This window comes from Eretmochelys imbricata, chromosome 12 (genome assembly GCF_965152235.1).
Source record: "Eretmochelys imbricata isolate rEreImb1 chromosome 12, rEreImb1.hap1, whole genome shotgun sequence".
In the NCBI taxonomy this organism is placed as follows: Eukaryota; Metazoa; Chordata; order Testudines; family Cheloniidae; genus Eretmochelys; species Eretmochelys imbricata.
In genome coordinates, this window is record NC_135583.1 from 23,970,529 (window position 1) to 23,992,361 (window position 21,833).

General features: G+C 41.0%; 1 protein-coding gene across 1 annotated transcript in view; it reads right to left on the bottom strand.

Annotated features, from left to right (window-relative positions):
• The window catches only part of SLC7A10 (solute carrier family 7 member 10), an 80,119-nt gene extending 58,502 nt beyond the window's left edge, over positions 1–21,617 (bottom strand). The window contains exon 1 of the mRNA XM_077831056.1: positions 21,464–21,617. Coding sequence (XP_077687182.1) covers positions 21,464–21,617 — 154 coding nt within the window. The remainder of the gene's footprint in view (positions 1–21,463) is intronic.
• Positions 21,618–21,833: the final 216 nt, after the last annotated feature.

Sequence of the window (21,833 nt, forward strand, 5' to 3'; positions counted from 1 at the left end):
AGAGCACAAATCCTGAAATGTCTTTGATTTCTTTTTCATAGACATCTGAGATGCCTATACAATTTAAAAACAGCAGTAAAACAAGACTGGGCCCCAGATGCCCAGGAAATAAGCCACTCTGTCAAAACAAACAATATGGTCTGGAAAAACAAAACAACTTGAGAGGAAGAGCTGCTGAATTGGGAGGAAAAACTAGTCCAAGATAAGATGGCCTATACTGAAAGGTTTTCCAACCAAGCTCTCAAGAGAGCTATAAAGGAATTCTAGGGTCATATTCAGAAAGGTAGTTCCACTCCCGCAATTTCATTCTTCCTGTTCCATTCCTTGCTTATCCCTAACAAAATGTGATTATTTGAGCTTTATGTGGAAAGGGAAGAATTTTACAGTATAAATGTATATAATTAACAGCAGTAAAGCCTTTGTTCACTCCTTGCAAGCTCTGCAAGACTTATCCAGACAAAAGATACTTTGGGTGAAATCCTAGCTCCATTTAAGTCAATGGTAAAAATCTCATTGATTTCAGTAGGGCCAAGATTTCACCCATGATCTTTTGGGCTACACAAGCTCAATAGCTGTGGAACACAAGATGCCCACAGTAGCACCAACTAGACAGCTGTTAAATGCTTACAGTAGAAAGATGGGATACCTGTAAGATTTCGGATTAAAAGAAAAAGGATTGTTACACAGATCAGAAGGTGATATCCTACTGAATCACACAGATACAGGAACAATTACTTTCTGTACCTCACAGAGGAAAAAATTGACATAACCTTAGAACAAACAGCCCAATATGGAACTTGATAATATATCACTGTTTTAAAAACCCACTGCACGTGGCAGATTACAAATAATTAGAAATAAAATAACTGTTGTTCTCAAAATTGTTGGACAAAATAACAGCAAAAAGAGGTAAGACATTTTAAGAGCAGAAAAAGGACCTTCAGCCCCGTGTAAAACAAATTGCCTGTTGAGACAACAAAAGTTCTGCCCATGTATCCAAGGGAGAAAAGTAAATTTACAAAAATTCCTAACCTACAAACACAAGAAATTGACTTTTCTGTCCTCCTATCAGGTCAGTATGTCTAAATATTGACTGAAGATGTTTAGAAAGAGGGCCAACTCTTTCTTAACTTACTCACACAAGGATGAGTGGTTTGGGGCCCAGAGAAAATGTGGCATTATTAACATATCTTTGCTAGACTTAACTTTTTCAGTAACCCAGAACTATTAGTGGTCTCATTTAATGTGCATTTTCATTATTTTTATGATATTTTGTATTTCAACACTATGAACCAATGTGGTGCATTAAAGAGGGAGTTCCAACCTTAACTCAGTTTCCTGGAATTTGTGCGTTTCAATAAGATCCTTACGTTATTTAAATATAGTTTTTTGTAGTTTATTATATTAAGATGTTTGGCCTGATCTAGATTATGTTACTTCACATAAGTGATGAAAGGGCCATTGTACTTTGCAGCAGAACGACTGTTACTCATCCAGATCGTTGACCTATTTCTTTGAATCATAAGTGCACTTTCTGAAGTTCTATTGCCTTCAATAATACTTTATAATGCTGTGTTTTACACCACTATTTTTAAACAGCTTTGTTTGACATGTAATTTTTAAAAGATTATAAGGACCGATTGAAAAATAAGTGAAAGTTTTTTTAAAAAAAGTGTCTATGAACTCAGTTTTCAGATGTCTAGGAGCTTCTTTTTCAGTAATACTTTCTTTAGGATTGTACACAAGCTTAAATTAATAAGGACTAATTCAGCCCTAGTGTAACTCCATTCTGACACAAAAGTAGGAGGGGATTGCCACACTTTGGGGGCTGGAACTAAAATTCAAAAAGAGCTTGATAAATTGGAGAACTGGGCTACAGATGACAAAATGAAATTCAACAGAGGCAAACATAAGGTGATGGAAAGAAAAAACAAATGCACAGATTCAGAATGGGGGATAATTGGCATACCAGCAGCATTGCTGAGAAGGATCTGGGAGTTGTGGTGGATTGCAGCCTCAACATGAGTCAACAATGCAATGCTGTTGCCAAAAAAAAAAAAAAAAAAGCAGCAAATGCAATTTTGGGTTCCATTAACAAGTCATGGGAGATGATAGTACCATTCTACTCTGCACTCTACTCTGGCCTTAGCTGGAGTACTGTGTCCAATTTTGGTCATCGCTGTATGGAAAGGATGTAGAGAAACTGGAAAGGATCCAGAGGTGAGTGACAAAAATTATCAAAGGGCTGGAATGCAAGCCATAGGAGCAAAGGCTGAAGGAACTGGGTATGTTTAGTTTGGAAAAGAGGAGATTTTGGGGCCTATGTACAAGATCCTGCAACTCTCAGTACTGCTAGGTTATACTTGCTGCAGAACTGCTTAGGCTGTGATGGCATTGATATTTATGATGGACTCATGGGGCTCCTTTGACATGGCTGTGTAGCAGCTCAACGGATATTCTGGAGATTCTATTCTGCTAAAGAGGAAAACATTTTTTGAAGATCATCAGCGGCCCAATGAAACCATATGTGAATTTGCATGTCATTTGGAAGGCCAGGACTGTGAATTTGGGAACGTTAACATGATCATGCTCAGGAATATTATTGTGATTGGTGTAGCCAATGACCACCTGGGCGAACAGTTACTGGATGAAGATGCTAGAATTCTAACTTTTGATGCCATTGTTGGTAAAAGTGAGGCATTTGAGAGGGCTCAGGCTGGAAGGGGTTCTATGTCTCACACTGCTGTTACTTATGTGTCTACATTTAAACTGTCAGCTGCTCTTCCTGCTTCCATCGCCCAGAGTTTTATCATGCAACCGACTCCCACTCTACAGCTTCGGCAGCAAAAGTTGCCAGCTCCTCATTGTTTCTGCTGTGGTGTATAGGTTACTTGGCCGATTTGCCTGCCTAGCTGGCTAGAACTGCTACGTGCTGGGGTTGCTGGAAGGAAGGACATTTTAAGTCTGTGTGCTGCTAGTTCACACTGATGGGAGGCCTGAAATGCACACTAAATGTGAAGCTGCATGAGGCCACCTTTACAGGGGATGCTGATGTTTCCTTTAGCAGGCATGTGGCAAGGCACTGAAGCTGGTATCCCATATCACAGAAATTAATGGTACACCACTGAAGTGCATGGTAGATATGGGTGCTGAAGTTAACATTCTTCCCTCTGGGTTAGTTCATAATCTGGACATTTGCCCAACTATAGTGGTTATAAAGTTATATAGTGGGATTTGTTTGCGTTGCAGATAGTGGGTGGAGATGTATACTCTGCTCTACAAAGGCATAGCCTTGACTGCAAAGTTTTACATTAAGGACATGTCCTATGAGCTGTGCTTACAGCTTGGTATTATGCATGAACTCACACAGTACTCCTCAGGTGTAGTTATGCTGGCTACAATAGAAGGGGATACCCAACATATTGTTTAGTGACATCGTGATTTAACGGTGATGGTGTTCTGTCCACAGGATATGTTTACTCTCTGCAGTTGGATTCAGACATTGAGCCTTTGCATCACCTGCACGTTGTGTACCTCTTTGCCCTTGTGGACAAGATTTGTTTAGAACTGCATCACATGAAAGATAATGGTATCATTTGGGAGGTGGAAGGATCTATGGATTGGTGCTCACCCAGGGTGACTGTAAACAAGAAGAATGGTGGTATTCAACTGTACACAGATTTTAAGGCACTTAATGAACATGTGAAACACGAGCAGTTTCAATACCCAACCTTCAAAGAGGTGACATGCTGGGGAAGTGGATCCTGGATTTTCTCTTGGTGGTTTACCAATCTGGTTATTAGAAAATACCTGTGGCTGAAAGATTGCAGTTGTTATTGACTTTCAGCAGGTGATTTGGGAGGGACTGCTATCAATGACTCCCTTTTTGTTTAGTTTCTGTTCCTGAGGGATTTCCAAGTGGTCTGTCAGCTCCTTGATAATATCCAGGGTGCATGTTACCATTGGGATGACAGTATCATCTTTGCTGAGACCCTTGCTGAGTGTAATGCTATTCTGGACAGGTGCTAACTTGACTCTAACAAGCTGGCAAAAAGTACAGGTTTTGCAAAAGAGGCTGTAGTTCTTCTAAAGCATTCTTTGTCAGTCAGTGGTGTGAAACTGATACCTGAATGGCTACATGCTGTTCCTTTGCTACTGTTACCCACTGGTCGTAGCAGTTTATGTTCATTCCTTGGCCTACCCCAGGTCACAGGTGGCCATGCTCTGTCCCATTTTCGTACTCTTGCCAAAGCACTGTGGGATTTAACCCAGGGCCAGGGGCCATGCCCATGCTTATTTTGATCCAAGGAACCCTGTAGTGATTTAGGCTGATGCATGCAATTGGGGTCTAGGTGCAGTTCTGCTCCAGGAGGGATGGGCCAGTTATATTTGCATCCCATACTCTCACCCCAATGGAAGGAAAGTATTCCCAGATTGAGCCAGAATTCTTGCTGTTGTATACTTCAAAGTCTATTTAGTGGGAAGACATTTTACATTAGAAACTAATAATTTGCCTATTTCTGGGCCTCTATCAGAAAGCCACTGACCTGCTAAGTGTGAGGCTGTAGCAGTGGATTATTCAGTTGCAGCACTATAACTTTAATTTGGTACATATCAAAGGAAGACATAATTTACTTGCAGATGCTCTTTTGAGAAATTCTGCTGGGTTGACATGCTTGTATGCAGAAACGGCAGAGTACTTTGTCTACATTCTACAAAATCCATACCAAGCTCATGGTGAATACATGTGCTACATGACATTTTTTATGCATTGGAGCCCAGGTGGTCATCCCAGCAGTGCTGCAACAGTCCTGGATGTGTTTCATGAAGGACATTTGGGAGTTAAGAAGATAAAGGAACTTCTGCATGATTATGCTTGCTGGCCAGGGCTGTACTCAGACATTGAGCAATGTATGAAGGCATGTTCAGCCTGCACAATGCATAGAATTACTGCTCCTCTGGCCCCTTTGAAATTGGTAGTCATAGACAGACGATTGCAGAGCATTGCAGAGAATATTACTGGCCCCTCAACTGCACTGCATGATGGCTACACACTGGTTTTTGACTGTTGTAGACTATTATTGACGTTACCCATTTTCATTCATAATTTCACAAGGCACCTCAAAGAAGCTCATTTCTTGCCTAAACACTTTATTCGCAATGTTTGGGGCCTACCAGACAGCCTTGTTTCAGATGATGGGGACACCTTTTGTATCAAGAGGGTTTGAAGGCTTTCTGATGAGCATTGGTATAGTACATTATAAATCTGCTGTGTACCATCTCTAAGGAAATGGGACAGTGGAGAGATTGCATGGGACTCTGAAGAAGCGTTTAGCCTGCATATTGGAGGAACATCGAGGTACACCCTTTCCTATTGCATTGAGTCATGATTTATATATTTGGTGTACTTCATGAAAGTACTGGAGAAGCCCCTTTCTACTGACTCTTCAGCCAACCTGTGAGGACCAAGTTGACTATGCTGATAGAAGAAGGTTCATTCCACCCTTTCCCCTGTAAAAGTTGGATCTCCTACTTTGAAGGGTTCGAAATGCTGGTAACTTGATGTAAATAAGAAAACTGCTCAGGCAATGCTTGTAGCTTGCTAAAATTAAACTTTAATCACTAGAAAGCGTGTTTTGTTTTGTTTGTAACCATATCTGTCTCTTTTTCTCTTATTTAATATCACTTACATTTCTGTTCTTTATTCATAAACTTACTCTTGTTTTATTACAAAACCAACTCAGTGCTATGTATTAAAGTGAAGTGAGTTTTCTACTAACTTAGACTCGTGTACACACTGTCTCTTTGGAGGCAGTGAACTTAATCATTTCTGTGAGTGTCACAGTAATAAGCACTGGACACTGTAGAGAGATGTCTCGGGGGGAACTCAGGAATTGGGTGTATGCTACCTGCAAGGCAAGGTTTAGCCTGGAGAATCTTGAGGAGTTTGTTGGTGGAGCAGACAGGCTAGTGTGCCAGGGAGCTGACCCACAGTCTAATTGCCAGCAAATCTCACTCTAGCTGAGGCAGTGAGGTAACACAGTAACTTACGGCTCTGGATGTCCTGAGCAGAACATCACAATAACACACATAAGGGAACAATGGAGGGAGCTATTAATTGGGGAATTATGGGAGAATGTTCTTGCCTGACTCCAACCAGGCTGGCAAGGTTTCTCTTCCCAGGGCTGCGATGCTAAGAGGATGCCAAAACCTTAAAGATGTTGACACAGAGAAGGCGGGGGTTGAGTGGGTTGTCAGCAGCTGCCCGGGGGCAACCTCTGATAAAGAGACCCACAGAGCCCATTATGTAGCATGCCCATCTGCTTCTTTCAGCCCGAGGTAACTGGGCTGAATGGAACTTACCAAAGATTGCAATGACAGGCAAAGTATTATTGGTTTTACCCTTTGCTCTACATGCTATGTATCTTTGTGTGAATTAATAAAGCTTTGTTTTGAAGAAGCTGTTTTTTAAGTCCCTTTAAGGAGCTACAGTCACAGGTGCCAAATACAGTTGGGCCTGTCATATTTACAGTTGGGAAATGGAGGCTACCACCCAGAGATCCATTTCCAGAGTGGTTGAATAAAACGGTTCCACTTTTGAGAGAGTGAAGGAAGCCAGGAATGTCATCTGAGAGGTGCACTTGAGATGAGCAAAAAGGGGTCTAAGGTGAGTCTTGCTCTGTAACTACAACACAGTGAAACACCCATCTCCAGCAGCCGATGTTACACAAAATAGGTATGAAAGACTAATGGATCTGTTTATTAAACTGAGTGATTAGCATGTGGATTCAATAATAGTGAATGATCTCTAGTGACAGAAAAAGTTCCATAATGAATGTAAGTTTCCAGATCTTCTTGGAATATGAAAGAGAACTGATTACTTTGATAGTCTAGATTTGTTTGGCTCCTGTCCCTTATTAGCAGGACTTTTCCCTCCCTAACCTTGCACTGATATTCTGATGAACTGTATGGTCAAATCAGTGTTGTTTGTATAACTTTGGAGTATATTTGATTTTCTTCTTTTCACTTTCCTATTTCCTTCATATTGTGAATCTCAATATTTATTTTATTTAGGAACTTATTCATCTCTTTCTTTAACTCCCGTGATGATGATGATTTCATCAATTGAGTCCACTGCTTTATTATCATATGTCAAAATTAATTTAAACTAAATTTTTGGTTTTGGGTCTCAATTTAGCAATTGTTTTGATTGTATCTTCCTAAGTTAATGTTTTCATCAACTTTGCTATTGCGTGACTTTAACAACTACCTGCTAGCCTAAAACCAATCCAGAAGAAAAGGGAATAAAGATTTGTACCATCCGATGTTTATTTTTGTGTCTGTACATTGTCTAGGCCCTTAATCACATGCTTAAATATATGCCTATTCAGGACAGCACTTAAGTATGTGCTTAAAGTTAACTGTGTGTTTACATGCCGTCCTGAAGGGAAATGCTTTCCTGAGTCACAGCCTGGACAGGTGTCCATATCACATAGCAGTTATCACAGTTGGTATTCAGTGGAAATCGCAGCAGAGTTGGAGCAAGAACTGAATGAGTAGGAGCTTCTTACCCCTAGAAGTATCTCCTTCAGTTTAGAGGTGAAGCATATGGGCAGGTCAGTGTTGGAAAGTTTTAATTTATTTTGTCTTTATAGTACCTTTCTGTGGGTGGCCAAAGCCCATGAGTCTCTTGGACCTTTCATAAGAACGAAATTCATTTTAAAAATGAACAAAGCCACCTCAAAACTAAAACAGAACTTTGCCCTTGCACAAATTCATCTGATCGCTCCTTTTTTAGAACTGTAAATGATTCAATCTGGTCTCTGCAATCTCACCTCTCTTTGCCACTGCAAATAATTCTACTTCCTTTATTTTCACAGTGGTTTAAATAGTTGAGGTGTTTTGTCATCTGGTTGATTCAGTCCATATCCTCTCTCAGTGTTCAAAAATGAAACTTGCCAAGGTACTCCTTGGAAACTTTAGAAGGTACTCCTGATCAGTGACCTACAGAGCAGTGATGATGACCCCATGAATTTCTACATTCATCTAAATATAGAACTCTCCACTCCATTTACCTTTTTTACTTTTATACTTTATTTTCAACCTTGTTCATCATATATCTGTAGTAATCTTGAATAACTTGCTTTTGATGTTCATCAACAATAATAAAGGGAAAATTTTCAAAGCCACAAAGGGCAGTAAGGTACCCAGTTGTCATTGAAAGTCAGTGGGAATGGGGTCTTTACTCCTATTTATGTCTTTGACAGTCTTCCCAAAATGTTTTGCTCTAATCTTTGAAACATTGTGAGAATTTCTTACTGGTGGAATTTTTTTAAATGACTGAATCTAGGAATCAGAACACTGGATATTAGCCCTAAAGTGGAACTTTGTGACCTATAGATTTTTTTTAAAGTGTGGGTCAAATTCAGGTCCTATTCCCTGAGGCATAGACTTATTAATTCTAAGTAATGTTAATGTGGGCCCAAATTCTGGTCTAAGTTTAGCCTCACTAGAGTCCACCATGCAAATTATTCTTTCCTTGTGCAGAAATAACCAACAGAAGATGGGGAATGGCCAAGTCAGTCACCACATGCAATAAAATGGGGGTATCCATGCCCTGTGCTTCTTTGGTTTTGGAGAACCTAAACTGGAACACAACTATATGCAGTGATATTCCTGACTATTTTTATGTATACAGCATTAATACTGTATAATACATCAAACCACGCAGGAAATCTGTGTCTGGGTGAACCTGGAGGCATTTTGACTTCTAGTCCAGTGGATGCTGAGTAAATTATCATGCTGATGTGTTTGGCCTTTGATGGAAGGAAGAGAGGGTGCTCACTCTGTGACTGTAAATGTCCTGCCAGCCAGATTAACAAGTTGCACTGGGAACAATTTTGTAGATAATCACTTGCCTAATTTAAGTACAAGGTTCAGTCCTGTAATACTTTCAGGCAAAACTCCAATAGAGGTCAATGCCAGGGGCACTTGTGGACTGAGTCAATAATGAATAAAGAGAGAGGCTGGTAAGCCAAAAACACATTTACTAGTTTCCTTCAGATTTGCAGGAGAGCAAGATTTGTGTATTTTCAATATTCTGCCATATACAATAATGAAAGAGGCAGGCAGGCATGGAAGAGGGATGTTGAGATGTGCACTTTACTCTGTGTTCTTGGTGGTGGGGAATGCAGTAGAGAAGCTGCAACTCTTTCTTTGGAGGACTGATGGAATTTTTTCGGAAACAGACAGAAAAATAATATTGTTAGGATAGATTAAATTTTGGGCATTTCAGCTTTGACAAATACTCTGTAATTTTATGATGCCTGCCACCAGGCTAGGAAAGAAAGCATAGCAGCTAGGAGAAAAAAGCAAAACAAAACAAAAATAATGGAGGCTTCAAATGAAATGTTTGGGGAGGAAAATTAAAATAAAAGGCCGCCTCTACCAAACCAGCAGGTTATAAGGCTGTGTAGCGGGGCAGTCACCCCACTCCAGCCCTGAGGAGGGCTGTGGCTCGGGGAGTCAATCAGCTAGGCTGATTGGAGAAGCAGCCACAGGTGGGTCACAGCTGGCCCTATAAAAGGCCAGTGAAGCCAGGAGCTGTGAGAACTTTCCTGCTAGCTCTTGAGGGAGGAGGACCTAGCTGCCTAGGAGCTGAAGGTGCAGGCAACCAAGAAGGGCTGGAGAAAGGTGAGAGGAGCTGGGGCGCTCCCTCCTGGCAACTCCTCAGGCTGCAGGTCTTGGTAAAGGCCTACAAACCAGGTACTGGGGTTGCAGAGGCTGCAGCCCAGGGTAGGCAAAGGCAGCAGGTCCAAACCCCCTTTGCTGATGATGAATGGCTTATATAGTGCAGTCTGCCCCAGTGAGCGAGGGCTAAATGGTGACTGGCAGAAGCCATATACTGAGGTGAGGTGGGGATAGTGGGTTGGGGGTTCCCCTGGGAGGGGAGACCCAGAGACTGTGGGGGTACTGCCAGGGGGCAGAACCCAAGGGAAAGGGACACAGGGGCCAGCGACAGGTGAAACACCGGCCAGCAGGGGGTGCTCTGGAGGCTGGTGAGCTAATTCCCTGGATGACCAGCAGGAGGTGCTGCGGAGGTGAGTCTCACATCGCTACAGGCTGCCAAAGCAAAAAAAATGTCAGATGTTCCTAACAGAAAAGGCTACATTATGTTAGAAGGAAATGAATAGAAAGATGCATGAAAAGGCAATTTATGGAATTGCTGAAAGGTGGCACTGTACTGCCAGACCAGTAGTAATACGTTACCAAAGGATGCTACCTTTGTTTTCTTGTCTATCCATGAAAAGGCAAAAGCCACTGTTCTAAAGTATCCAAATTTCTGATAACACATGCAAGACACCTTAAGTAGGGAGATTTCCAGTAGATTTTGGGACATCCATAATAGAAAACCCATCATTTTAGCTCTCTCATCCTCATGGTTGCATTCTGCACAGCCAGAAGTTGTCATTGTAGGGAAGGATAGGAAAAAAAAGTCATTCTGTACATAACTTCTGCCAACAAATAAACTGGAAACAGAGTTGTAGTAGAAATGCCGAAGGCTTTTCCTTAAACATCAAGAATGGTACAAACAACTCTTTGAATCTCTAAAAAGTTCATAATTAAGATTGCAAGATTGAATTCCATTGTATCCTGTTCCTCTCCCACGAAAGCATATGAAAATGACCTGGTCATGTCAACATTGTTATTTTTATTGTTTTTTGTTCTTGCTCTTTGTACGGTACAGGGGTCACTTTGCATGCCACATTCTCCTGGATGGAAATCAACTGTGGCAGAAAGGCAGAAGGATAGACAAACAAAATTGTTTCTGTGTACTGCAAGATGCAATTAGGAAAACTGAATGTTAAATTGTTTTGTCTTTTCCCTTCTTGCTGCCAGGAATCTCTAATTAGAACGTTTTTTCATCTTCTCGCTCTCTATCTAACCCACTTTAGATTGCAGAGGTGAGCTTTAAGCTCAGAGAACTTGTAGGATTTCCATGGCACATTATTGCACTTATGTTGAACTGTGCTATGTTTTAACTTGCTGGTGGAGTTGAAACGTATTTTCCACTCCCCAGATATCTGCCTTGAATGATCCTAATAGATAACTGAATGCTGGTATGGCCATAAATATCTCTACAGCAAGATTTCACCACCACAGTTTATTCAGCAGAGTGGTGGTACACAAATTCAAATCATTCAGAATCACTCCAAACTTTGGGTGGGCACCTCTAAGTTTCTTTTTCTCCCTCAGAGTAACCTCCAATTTTCCCCATCGACAACATCAAACTCTTCCTTTTAGTCTTGGTTATAAGACAGAAACTCACCATGTTGGATATTATATAATTCCAAATCATGTCTGCTTCCAAGCTATTCTTTTAGTAAGTCTGGATAATTAGTGTTCAGTAATTATGAATCTTGAGTCTGGGCTAGGACTCAGGATTTCACTGGAATATTTTTTTTGCAAAAACCTGATAAATCAGTAGCAGTCTGTAGATATTTTCTAGCAAGAAAGAAGTATCATGAAGCAGAAATTTCACTGCCACCCTTAAAAGTGATACTTCTGGGAGTGAAGTGACAGCATTCAGACAGTGGGTTGCCATTTGGGAGGGCAAGGTTAGGTAAACAAAATACTTTATTTTATTGAAAAAAAGTTTTCAGATAAATGTATGTGTAGATTAATAGGCTCTTCTGAACCTATCTAGAAGTATCCAATGTCTCTTGAACCGGGTAAACTGATAAAACCATGATTATCAGTAAAACAGGAAATGTGTTGAGTTTTAGCTAGATATGACTTCATGGTCCAATTTCTTGCTTTTCTAAAGAGTGTAACATAAAGAGACTGATTTACAAAATTAGCTACATGCAACTGCCAGTGCAAAAATGTGCATGCAGTTCTGCACCAAATTTGTTTGTGTAAGTAACACAATTAGGTTAATTACATGAGAGTATGGAACATTAGATGCTTGCTACCTTTAGTACAGAATTACTCAATTTACTTTGCAAATGACATGTACATTTTGCAAATATAACGGATAATGGTGAATTTTAGGCTGAAAGGTTGTGTCTATGCTACAATCACAAGATGTAATTACAATTTGTGTAGACATATTCATTCTAACTTTTATCTAGCTAGCTCAGGTACCAGAACCACAGCAGTCTGGGCTTCAGTGTGAGCTAATCACCCAAGCAATTATCCAGGATTCCTGGCATGCTTGTACAGCCCATGCTGCTGTGGTGTGACTGCTCCCTTACCTGAGTTAGTATATTAAAGCTAGCTCAGTACGTCTATGCAAGTGGAATCACACACTGAGATTCCTATGTAGACATATCCTGTGTCATATTAATTATGTTTCTAATTGTTCTCAATTCCTGTGATTTTCTAACAATGGCATATGGTAGAAATTACATAGGGTCAAGTCCTGAAGCCCCTTACTTTGTGCTTTTACTCAATCTGTGCTCAAGCAAAAGTCCCATTAAAGTCAAATATGGGGAAACGTGGTCTAGATGAAATTACTATAATATGGGAAAACCATTGGTTGAAAAAACATACTCAGAGTTGTTACCGATGGTTTGCTGTCGAACTTGGCGGATATATGTAGTGAGGTCCCACAGTGCTCTGTCCTGGATCTGGTACTGTTTTTAGAATTTTTATTGATGACCTGGATGATAAAATGGAGAGTACACTTATAAAATTTGCAGATGACTCTAAGCTAGGAGGGGTTGCAAGTACTTTGGAGGACAGGATTAGAATTCAAAAAGACCTTGATAAATTGGAGAATTGGTCTGAAATCAACAAGATGACTTTTAATAAAGACAAGGGCAAAGTATGACACTTAGGAGGGAAAATCAAACACCCAAGTACAAAATGGGGAAATAACTGGCTAGAGAGTAGAACTACAGAAAAGGATATGTGGGTTATACCAGATCACAAATTGAATATAAGGAAACAATGTGTTATGAAAAAGGCACATATGCTGGAGTGCATTAACAGGAGTTTTGGGACATGAGAGGTAAGTCACAAGAAGTAACTGTTTCACTCTACTTGGCACTGATGGCACTGGCCTCAGCTGGAGTACTGAGTCCAGTTTTGGTCACCACAGTTTAAGAAATATGTGGAGAAAAGGTCCAGATGAGAGCAAAAAAAAAAATTTAGAAAAACTATGAGGAAAAATTAAAAAACTAAGAATGTTTAGGCTTCAGAAAAGAAGATAAAGGAAGACCTGATAAGCACTTAAAATATTTGAAAACTCTTATATATAAAGAGGAAGGTGGATCAATTGCTCTCCATGTCTACTGAAAGTAGGACAAGAAGTAATAGGCTTAATTTGCAAGAAGGGATATTTAGGTTAGATATTAGGAAAAACTTTCTAATTATATGGATAGTTAAGTACTGAAATAGGTTACTGAGGGAGGCTGTGGAAATCCCATCATTGGAGGTTTTTAAGAATAGGTTAGATAAACACCTGCCAGGGATGGTCTAGGTATACTTGGTCCTGTGAACATGGAGGGATGACTTCTTGAGGTCCTTTCCAGCCTTACATTTCTATGGTTCTGTGTAACGCATGCATAAAATATCACTGAATTAACACTTTTGGATGTTGATGTCTGTTTGCAAACTTGGTGTTTGAACAATTATGCAATAGTTGTAAAAATTATTAAATAAATGATAGAAGCACATGAGCAATTACTTTTAAAATTGCATTAATTTAATCTAGGTGAGTTGCTGAACCTTCATTTACAGTATTGCTGAATATGTTAACAGGCAATTAATAGCTGAAACCCAGAATAGGTCTTCTTTTCTTGTATGTGACTGTATTTAAAACAGAGACCAGGTAGGGTGCTCCTACAGAAGCTCTCAGGCACATTCCAAAATTCTGCAGTAGAGAAGAATCACCAGAGAGATTTGTTACCACTACCAAACACAGTGGTCACTCTGTAGACATTAAGAAATGGTCTCTCTTTGGACTGGAACAGAAAGTTTTTGTATTTAGTTTTGTATTTACAACAGGATATCCCAAAAATGTGTTCTTTACCACAACCTAACAACCTTTTGGGCTGTCTTCTTCAAGTATTAGTTCGTCTGAATAAAACTGTTTTGGTAACATTTGTAACTTTTTAAAAACTATTTCTGCTTCACATCAGAAAGTTATGCTGATGAGGGAAAACAAAAATCTGTCCACTGGGATGGAGCAGTGGGGGTGTAGGCCTTTATATTCTTGCCTGAACACTGTACATTATTATTCATATGAGCAACTATTGGGGTTTCTTCATATTTATTTATGCTACACTGAAATAGCATTTCTTTCCTCTCACCCCCTCCTACTCCTTAGAACAGAGGTTCTCAGCTGGGAGGCAGGCACCCTTGGAGAGGCATTGGACTTCAAGGGGGGGATTCATTGAGCCTTCTGATGTGTCTGTGGTTATGGTAGAAATGTATGTGGGCAAACTCCACTCAGTCAGGTTTGGCCTAGCTGTCCCTCTGTCATGACAGAGGGCTGGCCATGCCAAATTTGAATGAGTGGTGTTGCGACCTGCCACACCGGATTGCAGTGCCACTCAGGTTTGGTCCTGCTGCCCTAGCCAGAATCTGTTTCCCTAGGAAGCTGCCAAGTTTGCCTATAACTAGAGTGGGCCCTGTGAAGAGGCAAACTCTTCTGACTAGAGTATATACATATCACTGCCTTCTATGGGATGGAATTGGAATTGATCAACTGTAGGGCATAGACCTTCTATTAATAGCAGCAAATAGAGATTCTCCTTTAGCTCAAGTGGCAGAACCCTGTACTTTTGGAGCAGGAGGAAATGTGTTCTTGCTCTGCTGCAGCAGTGAAGTTTCAAGTGGCCATGCTGTGTTACATAATGACAAATGCAAAATTTTGAGGCCATGGATTTGCTACAGTATCCTCCAGTACACCAGATAATGACACTTACAGACATGAAACAAAGATCATCCAACAGGACAAAGTACTGTCACCAAATTGGCACTCCACATTACCATCAATTCACTATGCTAAGGAACACTTGGAAAGCAAAAGGAAAACTCAAACTATATTTGTAATTGGAAATAAAAATAGTAGTCATGCTTTATTTGAAACAGAAGTAGCAACCGCAGAATTGTCCATCACATATGTATATTGTCTTGTTCATGATACTTTTAAAATAACACCCATTCATCTTCACCCCCTTATTGTAAATTTTCAGTTTGAATTATTGGAAAGACATGCTCTTTTAGGGTAGTGATCTGTAATTAAGTGTTTATAAAGTCTGGCTTTCTGTGGGAAATTTTACAAGGACTTCTAATTTATCAGTTTTAAATTTTATTGGGTTATATTTTGGTGTAATGTGTACAAGTTAACAGTATACATTAAATTACTTTTACTTAATAAATTTAGGGCAAAATTCTTTTCTGCTGCATTTAAAACATACTTTTATTTAAATATCATATATTTACTATAATACGATATAGAGGCAACAACCAAGAATGTTGTATGCAAAATAAGGAGTATACTTACCCCTTGACTCTACTCAGTCTGTGTCTGAGATATGCTCCTGCTGTGAAATCCTGTCCTATTGAAATCAATAAGATTTTGACTTCAAAGGGGGTGGGATTTCACTGCTGACATTTAAACGCTTGAAAAATGTTAGAGGCTCACTTTTTCAGACGGTGCAAATCCAAGATAATGGCCAGAATGGGGTGTGCCATCACTTCAGAACTTTGCTGCTATGTTTGCAGTTAGTTGTTCCCAGCATTCACTGATTTGGAAAAGGTTGTCCCCATCATTAATGTGAGTTAGGTTCTGTTTCACAGCAAATTTGCAGGAGAGGTTGATAATCACAGAAGCATAGAATATCAGAGTTGGAAGGGACCTCAATGCCACTTCAGGGCTATGGACATATTGGCTGTTCTGTTCAAAGAGTCTTAAACAGATACTCTACTGAGATGCTTAAGTCACTCAATAACACTTTTGGAGATGTGTTTTGGAGATGACTTTGGAAAGTTTTATGATTTCAAGTGTCATTAGACTGTGGAACTGAAAGGACGGATTGTAATGTTATATGCATAGGCATGCATTGCCACATACCATGTACAAAGCTACTACTGTTGTTACTCATAGTTGTGCATTACTAAAGATTTCATGATATGTGGCAATGCATACCCATATGTATGATATGAAAATCAAGTCTAGCATACTGAGTTTTTACCAAAGCATGGAATAAAATTCAGAGAAGTCTCAAGATCTTTCTGGTGGTAAAGGCCATCTAACCCAGGATGGATACAAATTTATGATTTAAAAAAATTAAACTGAATTTGTATTTAATTTAAATAGTTTTTTAAATTAAAATTTATTTAAAATTAAATTTGAAATTGATAACATATGTTAAGGCCTAAACTTATTATAGTCAATTCAAATCATTTAAATTAATACAAAAGATAGTATTAAGCAGTACATGTTTACTGCCAAGCTTCAAAGAAAGTCAGACCACTGAACTGGTGAAAGTCACTGGCTAAGCACCTGGAACCAGAGTTTGTTAAAGTGCTTAAACCTGTTTTTGACAGTAGTAGCCTCTTCTGCAGGTGCAGAGAGAATATTTTCTTCATTGCAGTTAATGTAAAGCTGGATTGCTACCTGCCAAGGTTTGTGTGAAGATGTCACTTTTTTTCCATGTGGAAGTAGGGTTGTCACCTTCCTGGCTCCGTCTCCCTCCCATCATCCTACAATCTTCCCATAATGCTGAGACCTCCCTGAGAGATCCAGAGGGAGTAGAAGGAGGCTGGTGGGCTAAGACCACCTTACCACACTGTGGCAATCAATAGGAAATCCACTGTAAAAACCAGGAAAGCATTAGGCTGTGGAGCTGCCCAATGCAGTGGAAACCTCTTTAAGGGGGGAAAAGGTGAGGGATGGTGGGGAGCCAGGGCATAGGGGATCAGGAGAGACCACAGAGATGCCAGCAAATCTCTTGAAACCCAGGAAGATTTCAGGGGATCTGTGGGTATTGGGAGCTGTTCATTTCCCCTGCCCATTACTGAATTAAGTTACATCAATGTTAGTCCTACTCTGCACCAGTGCAGTACATCAGCATTAGGGGTTGCACTGGGGTAATTACACTGATGTAGTTATATTAGTGCAATTTTCTTAATGTACAAAAGCCCATACTCTCCCCAGTAATTGTCATTGCATGCAGAACTCTTTGCAACATGAGAACTCCCCTCTGTCTTTTAAACAATTTTCTTAATTGTATTGACAGCAGTTCCACCAATCAGTTATATAACAGTTATTAACTCAAGAGAAATAAACAAATTAGAGTCCCAGTCTTGCCAAAGAGCAGAACCTGCCTGTGCTCTGTGACCCACCCAGGTTGTGCAGCCATGGTGACTACTTTGTATCCTCATGGGGGGGGGGGGGGGGGAACGACTCCTTCCCTCCCAGAGGCTGTGTTTGACTCTGCTGAGTTCAACTGCCAGTCTGACAGTTGGTGCTTGTGGATGAGGTCGGAGAAGGTACAGAGCATGTATAGCACCTCCATGGCCTTTTAGCATGGGGCAGATTCCTCCCCTGTTGCAGATGGGGTGGCACAGCTCTGAAACACAAGTCAAACAAGGTGATGTGAAGGGATTGGGAACCCATTAGAATCACTGCATCCCCACGGTAATTAACTGGGGAGAGGTCATGAAGAGGAGGGAGCCAACACACCCAGTTACAGAATTGCTCACTCTGTCAACCTTATTGTGAGTTTCCCAGTATTTGGTAGTTTTCTTAAAGCCACAACTACCAGATCCATGTGATTATTTGAGAATCCCAGCTTTCAGTTATAAAAGGAATGTTTCTAGCCCTCATGGTTACAGAGAAAAGCCTGGAAATGTTAGCCAAGTGAATGCTGAAGTGAAAACCCTCCACATGTATTTTTTTTAAAAAAATCAATGATTTCTAAGACAATCTCATGATTTTTGAACACTTAAGTTTGGCAATTTGGAAATTACATCACCCTATAGAAAGTAGTTAAACACTACCTTAGTCCCCCTCTCACCTCTCTGCTGGATTTGCTGCAGCCCAAAGACTCTAGTTACTGTACATATCTCCAGCCCAAGAGGGTGGGGGTGGGAGACCTCACTTACAATAGTTCTCTGTCCTTGTGCAGCTCCACAGCTCATGCTTGTGGCCTAGTTTATCTTCCTCCCCACTTATACACCAGACCAATTGCCCCCAGCACAGTTTGAGCTGGTGAGCAGGTAATTAATGTAGCTTTCAGGGAGCTACATTCCCTGTACAGCTGGTGCAATAATAACTTGCACGTATATATCACCTTTCATCTGAAAGGGGCCCCAAAGACTTTACCAAGGTTAACCGGGATGTACAGAAGGACAAAATTGTAACCTTACAATCTGCCCTGAGTAAGGACGGTGTGTAGCTGCATCACTCCAGGAGCAGACTGGAGAATGAGCTGTGACTCTATCACAATTCATCCCATACTTCACCTTGGTTCTGGGGGGGAGTCTATGCACCTGGATGTCTACTCTCTTTGACAAATTGGGGATGGATCCAGGGCTCCTCTCACTCACCCCTCCAGCCCCCTTCCATCCATTTGCTCCTAGTGGAAAAATATGGGTAAGTACCTGTGCACTGCCAAATGCCCCCCTCTGACATGACCAAGCCAAAATTTGAGCAAGACCAAACAAGGGATCAAGGTTGAGGGTAGAGCTTACGCCTGTGTGGGTAATTAGACTAGATAGTTACAGCCCTTATTGAGAGCCCTTGTTGAGTATGGCCCATAGTGATCACGTCACTCAGCGCTGACATACAACCACCTATGAAGTGAACATAGCAGTGGTTTAACACTGCATAGAAACACTACACAACAGTTTAAGGCATGAAGTGAATAAGAATAGCATATCCAAATGAAAATGAATTGAGAATTTAACTAAGCAGACTATAATTACCCAAACTGGCATTTGGCCAGCACACCAGGTCAAATGGCCCAGCTCTTGCACAAAGATCTCTAATACCTTTTAAGATCTTGCCACAAGGCCTTTAATGACTATAAGAAAAGGAGTACTTGTGGCACCTTAGAGACTAACCAATTTATTTGAGCATAAGCTTTCGTGAGCTATAGCTCACTGATGAAGTGAGCTGTAGCTCACAAAAGCTTATACTCACATAAATTGGTTAGTCTCTAAGGTGCCACAAGTACTCCTTTTCTTTTTGCGAATACAGACTAACACGGCTGTTACTCTGAAACCTTTAATGACTATAGATAGTTAATACATAAACTTTACATCTGATCCAATGTAACATCTGTTATAAATTCATTTCCATTTGTTGGCATTGGTACTTTGATGCTGCGTCTGAAGAGACTTTGAACTGGATTGTTAAAAGTTTGGGATAGTTTGGGCACTATAGTTAAAACAGGTAAAATAACAGGTGATCTTAATGTTTTCCTTAAGTCACTCCTGAGTGAAGCTGGTTAGTTTAATGTAACACTGCACAGATTATGTTCTGAAAGGGCAAAATCTTAAAGCCATAACATAAGCAGTCTAAGGGTATGTCTTCACTACCTGCTGGATCGGCGGGCAGCGATCAATCCAGCAGGGCTCGATTTATCGCATCTAGTCTATACACGATAAATCGACCCCCAAGCACTCTCCCATCGACTCCTGTACTCCAGCTCTGTGAGAGGCGCAGGCGGAGTTGACGGCGGAGCGGCAGCAGTCGTGCATTGATATGAGCATGCAATATCAACTGGGATTACACACACTTAGAGAGGTGTAAGAATGGATGATTGTGTGTTGTACAGATACTCAAGAAATCAGTATAGTCAGCTCAAATTTCTAAAATGTGTAATCAAGATAATACAAAATTCATATAATGATAATGAGCTACTGAAAAAGTAGCAGATGAGATATTCTTAATCTTAGTACAACTATAATACCCCTTGTGTTCAGCAAGATGATGAGATCATTGGGATACGAAAGGCAATGCAAATAGTTCAGGTTCAGAGCGGATTGGTTTTGAGAGTTTATAATTCAAAAGGAAATGTTAATACAGTACTTCTTTAACTTTTAGCTACATTGTTAATTCTAATAGTTGGTTTTGCCTGTAGAAATAAAATGAATGGATTCCATTTCAAGCATAGTCTTAATTATAAAGAAAGGTGGACTAGAATGGATTGTAGACTTTTGACATTTGGAGCAGGCTCACTGTCCTGTACCCTTGTGCATATTTTTAATCTCCTAATTGTTTAATGTAAGATGCCAGAGCTCTGGAAACGGGTACCAGTTAGCACTTTTCATAAATACATTGTGAGAAATCATCTCTGGAATGAAATAAAATGTTGTTTCTTTGTGGACAGTTAACTGGTATTGGAAAAAATCTGATTTTTTGTCTCATCACTTAATATAGTTATATTAGTAAATGGAAGACAACTAGAGTACAATAGATGACTGTTAATACGTTGAGGTTCTTATCTATTGACTTAGTCTTGTGAAGTCTTAGAGTTTTATTTGTAAACCAATTGTATTTTGGCATTTCAGATTTAGACAATTTGTAATAGGCTTTAAATCAAAAGTGGTTAAACTCTGTTTTGGATTACAATGCTGGATGTTTTGGCTGACAACTTTAGGTCTTTATGTGGACTTCTACTGTTGCCTTTCTTTAAGATAACAGAGAACTTGTTTGATATATACTGTAAAATGCAGTGTGGAAGGTTCTGAATCTCCTGTAGTTAAGCAACTTATATCTGCTACTCCCCTTGATTATGGTGACACTTTCTGTATACTGGCTTTTCAATCAGAATTTTCAGAAATCGTAGACTCTGGCATCAGACTCTGGCATATTAATCAATGCTATAGCTTATTGCACCACCCCCAAGAGCACCTTTAAACGAAATGACATAATTCTAGGGGTTTTATCTATTGGTTTGAAATACAGGCAGCACATAATAAAGTTGTTGTACCTAGGAATTTTCATTGCATGGGAAGGAAAAGTAAGTGTTTCGTATTAACAAATGAATGCCTATGAAATGCATTTTACTTGCTAATCTTTCTTCTGTCTCTATATACTAAATAGTGCTCAATAAATATTGATTCCCTCATCCAAATATGCCCGAAGAGAGCTACATTCGTTAATCTGCCTCTCTAGGGTACAACGGGGAAGAAATGAAATACAAACACTTGGTGGTTGTTGCCTGCACTCTGCAGGGAGCTTACCAAAGGCACTCGCAGCCCTGATATCTGCTCACCACCAGCCTGCGTGCTACCCTTGACCACCCCGCGGAATAACGCTTGCACAAGCAACGGAGATGGACCGAGTGTAATGATACCCCCCCGCCCTTCTCCCAAGGCGCGCACGCTGGCTCGGGGTCACAGCCGGGGCCGGACCAGCCAGTGCCGCTGCCCCTCGCTTTGGCTGAGACGTGGCTGGCTCGGTGGCCGGACCCCGGCCGGGGCAGAGCGCTCTTACCGATAATGATGGCACAGGCGCTGACCAGCCCGATCTCCTTCTTCAGAGTCACTCGCTCGGGGCTGCTGCCGCTCCTGGGGGCGCGGGGCGGCGCTGCGGGCGGCTGGGCTGCGATGCTCTTCCGGAGGGTCCGGTGCTGAGTCTCCCCGGCCATCGCTCCCCCGCTCCTGGAACCGTCCCCCAGCGACTCCCGCGCCCTCTGCCCCGCTCAGCCGGAGAGCCGCCGGAGAGCTCGCCCGCGGCCGGCGCATGCGCCGCCGCCCGCTGCGGCCGGCGCTGAAGTCCCGAGGAGCTGGGCAGCGGCTGCTGGGGGCGCCGCTCCGGCTCGCGGGGCCGCTGCGGGGGCTGCCCCCCACGGCGCAGCGCGGCC